This window comes from Pelodiscus sinensis, chromosome 5 (assembly GCF_052426305.1).
Source record: "Pelodiscus sinensis isolate ZL-2025 chromosome 5, ASM5242630v1, whole genome shotgun sequence".
NCBI lineage: Eukaryota > Metazoa > Chordata > Testudines > Trionychidae > Pelodiscus > Pelodiscus sinensis.
Window position 1 is genome coordinate 75832422 of NC_143056.1, and position 7597 is coordinate 75840018.

Sequence of the window (7597 nt, forward strand, 5' to 3'; positions counted from 1 at the left end):
TTGGCTTGGGTGACCATAAGTCCCATTTTGGCTGGAGACTATCTCTTTTCTTTCAAGCCCTGTCCCAGCCATCCTGACTTTTTTTGGCAAAGAGCGGCCAAGAGCAATTGGGACAAATGCTCCCTTTTGTAAAAAAGTGGGGTGGAGAGAAACATGCTGGGGGCAAGTGGAAATGGGCACATTGCGGTAGCAAGGGACATGCTTTTTGCATGGGCATCTGTAAAGTGCATGAGGATAGTGCTGGCGCCCCAGGTGTGTGCAGCATGTGAGAAAACAGCCTGTTTCCCACCCCAAAGGGTGTACTTCATTGGTGTAAGATGTTTCATATTGACTTAACAAGTGGCAAGAAAATACTTTGCAACTTAGACATGTCTTCAGTGTCTGGATCTGACTCTCCTCTTTCCCGCTGTCATAAGTATCAGGTGTCGCTGCAGTGAGGCCAATGGCATTACTGTGGGGTAAACACAGCCGTAGTATCAGGCTCTCTGGGGGAGGCTGTCAAAGCACAAATGGCATTTGGGCATCCAACATCCCCTGAAAGTCAATGGGAGTTGAAGGCCTTAACTTCCCTTTTTGCTGTTGCAAATCTCTACTGTCTCCAAAGAAATCACTGGAGAGGATTTCGGGAGCCTCTTTTTGGCTTTAGCTGATGGCAAACTCCCTGCCAGTTTTTGTCCCACTTTCCTAGCAGGGGGATCACCTCTGCTGCACTCACTTTCAGGAGTCCCTAAGGCAAGCTCTGCAGGATGCTGTTGGATTTGTCAGTGCCTTGCTGACCTCACATGCTTCCTTTTTATTTTCCAGAGAGACGGCTTTCCAGATGTCGTCCCAAGGCAAACCTGCTGAGCTACTCTCCCCACAGCATGGCGGCTCGGCAGCCCAGCGAGACGGCCCTGACACCACTGACAGAGCAGGAGGGTGAAGCGTACCTGGAGAAATGTGGCAGCATCCGTCGCCACACTGTTGCCAATGCTCACTCGGACATCCAGCTCCTGGCCATGGCCTCTGTAATGCACACGGGGATGGTGATAGAAGAGCCAGACAACAGTGACAAATGCCTGCTACTGCAGCCCGCCTTCAACCACAGGCAATGCTCCAGTGAGCCCAGTATCATTGATGGGCCGGAGGGACTGGTAGCAACGGGCAGGCAGGAATCTATGGAACTGAACTGCACATCTGTCAGCTAGAAAGAATCCTTCCAAGGTATCCCCTCCAGGGGAGAGAACCATGCGTGCTAAACCAGACGATGGGCAGTTGTGTTCCTGCTGGGAACGGTGGTGCACACAAGCCTTGGGGATGTATTTGCACATGTTGTGGGAACGTTCTATATTATCATGTCTCCCTAGATTTTTATATATGATTTCGCAGGATCATGGTCAGAGGAGGTACGGGGCTACTCCCAGCTGAGCATTCAGGGCTGCCAGGGTTTCAGTGTTAAATGCTGCTATCTCTGTCTTCTGTGGAGTTTCTTCCTGAGCTGCTCAACATTCAAGTTCCACTGCTGTCGCTCTTCAGTTTCTTTTTCACGAAAGAAATTAATCTGAACATGTTTCAATCTCATGCCAAACTCCTTGGTTTCTTTCAATGGAGCCCGCCCACAATTCCCAGCAGCAATTAGAGAGGATTGTGCTAAAAGCTGCCTTGGTCCTTGCCGTCTATTGTTACTGTTGGTGATGCCTGGGTTGGGTTTTTCATTTAAATGTATTGTACTCAGGGATTAAACTTTGTGAGTCATGCTGAGAACGCTCTTCCAGATGCGCTATGGTTTCTCAGTGGTGGGTGAGGGATTTTCTTCTTTGTTTCTGTTGCGTGTAGGGGAGAGACTTCATCTGGTTTATCAAGAAGCCCAAATCAGAGAGAGCTAAAATTCTAAATGGCTTTTTTCTCTGAGGCTGTGTCTACACTGGCAAGTTATTCTGGAAAATCAGCCGCTTTTCCGGAAAAACTTGCCAGCTGTCTACACTGGCTGCTTGAATTTCCGGAAAAGCACTGATGATCTAATATAAAATCATCAGTGCTTTTCCGGAAAAACTATGCTGCTCCCATTCGGGCAACAGTCTTTTTCCGGAAAACTGTTCCGGAAAAGGGACAGTGTAGACAGCACAGTAGTGTTTTCCGCAAAAAAGCCCCGATCGCGAAAATGACGATCGGGGCTTTTTTGCGGAAAAGCGCGTCTAGATTGGCCACGGACGCTTTTCTGGAAAAAGTGCTTTTCCGGAAAAGCGTCCTGCCAATCTAGACGCGCTTTTTCCGGAAATACTTTTAAAGGAAAACCTTTTCCGTTAAAAGCATTTCCGGAAAATCACGCCAGTGTAGATGTAGCCTGAGAGTATTACCTGTCCCTGTTAAGCCCCAGTGTGAACCTCCTTTAATGTTAGTGGGGTCTTATGCGGAGTAACTCAGGGCACGATTTGGTCCCATGTGTCCTACTTGAACTTTGGCATCAGGCGTGCTGTCGAAAATGTCAACGCATTGTTGATTCCACCACAAGGAGAAACCTAAACAGGCAGTTTCATAGAGAAAAAGGGCAATACGGTAACTGAGGGTATGTTCCTACATTGGAAAGGTGACTTGAAAGTGGCTCTTCGAGCCCAGGAATCCATGGCTCCAACCCTGGAAATGAGACGGGGAAAATGAGTTTTGGATTGGTGCCTCAATTTCTAGCTCTTACAGAATTTGTAAAACCAAAGATAAACCATCTGGGTGTAGAGACAGGAACTCTAGCTATGTTGCAAATCCATGCAGCGCTTGTGACCTCTGATGATATCTGGCTCATCTAAATGTTTCTTTTTCCCTTTGCGTGTCCTGTTTGCAGCTACATAGTGGTGATTTTTGTTTTATTTGGAACACTACGACTGTTTAGTTCTTAAGAAATGCTAGTGGCTGTCTGACAATGGCGTATGGTACATTCCACTCTAACTGCTACAAAGAGATCTGTAGGATTCTAGAAGTTGGTCACATAAGAATGGAGTCAATCAGCTCCATGAATGCTGGCCTATATCTCCTGCTGATGTCTTGCTAAACAGAGGCTTAAGCTGCTTTAAATTTCCCTGTCACCTCTGAGAGCATTGTCCGCTATGTTCAGACCCCAAAGTGCACCCCCTTATATGTCCCCATGGTCATCAACATGTATATATAGATAATATATCTGTGAACGGAAAGATTTTTTCTGCCTGCCAATACCTGACTTCAGGGCTCTGTTTTTCTTGTACTGTAGGTAGTGACTTGTGTAAGGTTGGTTTTTGCAAAACGCTGAGCATTGATGTCAATGAAAGTAGAGATTGCTGGGCATCTCTTGGGCTTGGGCTTCAATCACCCATGAAATGTTACGAGTAGACATTCTTACCTGGCTGCTGTTAGCATCAGAGATACCCAGGGAGGAGCCCTGAGCTAGAAGGCTCTTTATAGCTCGTTTGATTGGTGAATGATAGAGCTGCAAATGCATTTGACAAGGGCCTGCTCCTGGCCCTGGTCAAGCCAACTGGAGTTTGGCTGTTGGCTTTAGCACAATGCACAGATCTGGGAGTGCAACCAGCTCTGTGGCTGTGATAGCCCCGGATTTTGGTTACGAGTTCTGTTCAGGTCTCCCAAGGAGGAGCAGCACAGAATGCGGAAGGGAAAAGTGGCTTCAAGCCTCTTTTGCTCTGCCTGGATTACGGGCCAGTGCTGTGCCACCCAGTGTAAATGAGAACAGCCTTGGGGGCTGTTCTAATTTACCACATCTTCCCCAGGCTGCCTAAGGACTGTGTCAGTGCTCAGAATATTGCCAATGGTGTGTGTTACAAGACTTCCCCTGCTGGCTGTTACTTGACATGCCCCCTATATTAAGGCTTCCATGGGTGAGATGCTGCATCAGGCTGATTATGTTGGCCCGACACTGCTACTGCACCCAGATTGTTCTTCTTTGGGCACTTGTGCTTTTGTAGCCCTATTGGCTTCCAAGGATGAGGGGAAATATTCTCTCTACAACATGTCAATTCAGCCTCTTCCCCTCATTTGGTGAATATCAGGAACATTTTTTCAGTAGTGAGTCTGAGTTTCTTTTGATGACAGAACAGTGAGAAATGGTGGTTTGTTTCCTTGCCTCTCTGGGGAGGAGACTCTGTGAGGAGTATGGGACTCCATACTAGGTTTTAACTTGAACATCTCAGGTGCACAACAGGGCCGGCAGCCACTACAGTCCCCATGGCACGGTGTGCAGGGGGTTGACTCTATCCCCCCCGAAGGGGTGGGGCCAAGAGCAGTTGGCCCTTAGCACCGCTCAGACTGTAGTGCCCCCTCCAGTCCTCAGAGCTGCACAGAGTGGCGCTCCAGCAGCAGTTCAGAGGAGCCCAGAGCTCCTGCCGCTGCTGGGAGCTCCAGGCCCCTTTGAATCTCCACTCCTGGAGCACTTGCCCCTTTTCCCCCTCCTTTGTCAGTGGACCTGTAGGAAGCATAAAGTTGGGAAGCATAAAGTTCTGTGAACAGCTAATGCAAAGTGATGTTGTAGAAGATGTCAGCTGCTCCTAGAGGAAGGGGTTGCACTGAATGGCAAATACTGCAGAGTGCTAAGGCATAGTTGCATCATGGTTGCCCAGTAGATGGTTACATTGGCAACAGGCTAGAAGCTCAAGGGCTACGTCTAGACTACATCCCTTTTTCGTAAAAGGGATGTAAATTAGACGTATCGCAATTGCTAATGAAGCGGGGATTTAGATCTCCCCCGCTTCATTAGCATAAAAATGGCTGCCGCTTTTTTTCCTGCACATAGCTTTGTTGAAAAAAAGCGCCAGTCTAGACGCTGATCTTGCAGAAAATAAAGCCTTTTCCAAAAGATCCCTTATCCCTTATTTCGTAGAGGGATAAGGGATCTTTCAGAAAAGACTTTATTTTCCACAAGATCAGCGTCTAGACTGGCGCTTTTTTCTGACAAAGCTCCGTGCGGAAAAAAAGCGGCAGCCATTTTTATGCTAATGAAGCGGGGGAGATTTAAATCCCCGCTTCATTAGCAATTGCGATACGTCTAATTTACATCCCTTTTACGAAAAAGGGATGTAGTCTAGACGTAGCCTATTAGTAAACAATGACAACACTGATCCCCACCGCTCAATAGAAGATATGACCTGGGGAAGGTTTCTAGCATGCAATGCTGTGTCTTGATTCAAGCAGCCAGACTGGGCTGCTTTGATATTCTTCCAAGACAAGACTCCTTGCATTGCTATGGAAAATAGGGCAGGGAGGGTGGAGAGATTCAACTCCTCAGTATCCGGCCATTGGATGCAAGCCTTTGTATCAGATGCCAACAAGTGATGAAATACTCCCCTCAGAATACGTCTGAATTACCTCCTTATTGGATTAGCATAGACTCAGAAAGTAAGTCACTTCTCACTGCTGTTGCACTTTCTCCTACCAGATTCAAGGCTCCATATATCCATACCGTTTTGCTGTAGTCTATGATGCAGATTTACTTAAGGGTCTAGGTTAAAAGCTAAGTTATAGTAAAACTTCATTTTGTTTCCTCCGGTCTCCCATTGGGATGGGCTGCAACTTGCATTTATATTTTAATTCTTAATCCAAACAAATGTAGTCAATCTTGTTGGTATTACAGCTCTGTCGTCCCTGACAGCACACAAATCACAGCCAGGTTTGGGAAGATTTTCAAGTAGGCTGCGTCTAGACTGGCATGATTTTGCGCAAATACTTTTAAGGGAAAAGTTTTTCTGTTAAAAGTATTTGCGCAAGAGAGCGTCTATACTGGCATGTGCCTTTGCACAAAAGAGTGCTTGTGCAAGAGGGCTTATCCCTGAACGGGAGCGTCGGAGTATTTGCGCAAGAACCCCTGATTTTGTACAGTACAAAGTCATTGTTCTTGCTCAAATACTCGCGGCCAGGGTAGCCAGGAGGCAAGACTTTGTGCAAAAACAGTCGCTTTTGCGCAAAATCTTGCCAGTCTAGATCCACCCATAGGCTGTGTCTAGACTGGCAAGTTTTTTTGCCAAAATGGCGATCGGGGCTTTTTGCGCCAAAGCGCGTCTAGATTGGCATGGACGCTTTTCCACAAAAAGTGCTTTTGCGTCTAGATTGCTTTTGCATCCGTGCCAATCTAGACGCTCAATGGAAAACTTTTCCGTTAAAAGCATTTGCGGAAAATCATGCCAGTCTAGACGTAGCCATAGTGTTTACTTTGCTCTTTAGGTCCCCGTGCCAATCTTAAGGCTGGGGTTTGGTTGGGAGTCAAATTGTTGAGCCTGTTGAACAGTGGTGTTGGGCCACCTACTCACTATAAGATTTCCATTTGAAATTAGTAAGCCCCGACAACTGGAAAAAAAGATTGAAAAACCACAGCTATAGTCTGAACATGCCACTTTGTAGATCCCTTGTATACTCATAATCTTCTTACTCACTGCACGTTGTGTGACGCTAGCCACGCCTGGTGTCACGCTGGCCACACGTGTTTGCCTTTGAAGTGAAATTTTTACAGAACTGTTTTTGAACCCTGCAGTTCTACTGTAGCCCCAAGAGAGCTTGTATTTCCAGCCCCAACCAGCCTGGTGTTATGTTTTCAGCACATGGGGTGAAGGCCTGCCCGTATTACCGCCACTGACAAAACTCCCATTGACCTTAATGGAACGAGCACCCCCTGTGGTAAGCTAGTGCACCAGGCCCTGGCAATGGTCCTGCTCTGGGCCACCTGAAGCTGGCCAGCAAAGGACATGCCTCTTCTGATAGGAAGAAAGCCTCAGAGGCTCATTGTTTAGTGGCTCGTGCTGCACAAGACAGAGCCAGCCCCTCCGGATGCAAGACCTTGTGGGGAAGCCAGAGAAGATCAGCTGATGTAAATCAGCATAGTTCTGTTGAAATGAAGGGAGCTAGCCTGACTCAGAGCGGACCTGCCTCTTTTTCAAGCCAGTTGTCATTCTCCCCTTGAAGGAATGGAAAGGGCATCTCTGTGGCTGGGATTAGTGTTTGCCAGGCACCCTCCCTCTCTCCACTTTGGGAACATCTAGTGAGTCCATGCATGGGAGGGTGGGAGAAGGTATGAGGCTGGCACCCTGCCTGGAGTGAAGGGGACATCAGGTAACACAGTGGTCTGACATTGATGTAGCAGTTGGAAAGGGAGGGTGAGGGTTGTAAATGGTGGGGATGATGATTTAGAGACAGCAGGGCAAAAGTGATCCTTTTAGCAGCTGTGCCTGAGCTTGAGGCCGTAATTCTTTCAGCACCTAGTCTTTCAGGTCACACAGTTTCTGCTTGGCACATGTCAGCTCTCTCTGCACTGCTCGGGAAGGATGTCCGGGGCCTTGTCAGCAGCCCTCAGATGTCCCACTTGCAAAGCCCCTTTGGGGAGTGGGTATAGGAAGTCCATCAGGCTGGGCTCAGGCTGTAGCCTGAGAGGTAGGAGCAAAGAGCACTGGTGGACATGAGGCAGCTACATTGTACCTGCTGCTTAGATGTCATGGTCAGGGCTCACTAGTAAATCTTTAGCTTTGCCATTCAGTCACAGCCCCCTTGCAGCTGCCTCAGAGCGGTATGAGGAAGTGCTGCCTCCGTATTTTGGAGTTCAGCCCCAGCTGTTACTGCTGCCCGTTGTTGTTGACTTGGTGAGCGTGTTTGCTTG

At 47.8% G+C, this 7597-nt stretch overlaps 1 protein-coding gene across 3 annotated transcripts in view; it reads left to right on the plus strand.

The window, feature by feature from the left end:
* The window catches only part of PRR5L (proline rich 5 like), a 68262-nt gene extending 66519 nt beyond the window's left edge, over positions 1-1743 (plus strand). For all 3 annotated transcript variants that reach the window (XM_014574245.4, XM_075927493.2, XM_014574246.3), the window contains exon 9: positions 805-1743. In XM_014574245.4, coding sequence (XP_014429731.2) covers positions 805-1187 — 383 coding nt within the window. In that variant the 3' untranslated portion in view covers positions 1188-1743. The remainder of the gene's footprint in view (positions 1-804) is intronic.
* Positions 1744-7597: the final 5854 nt, after the last annotated feature.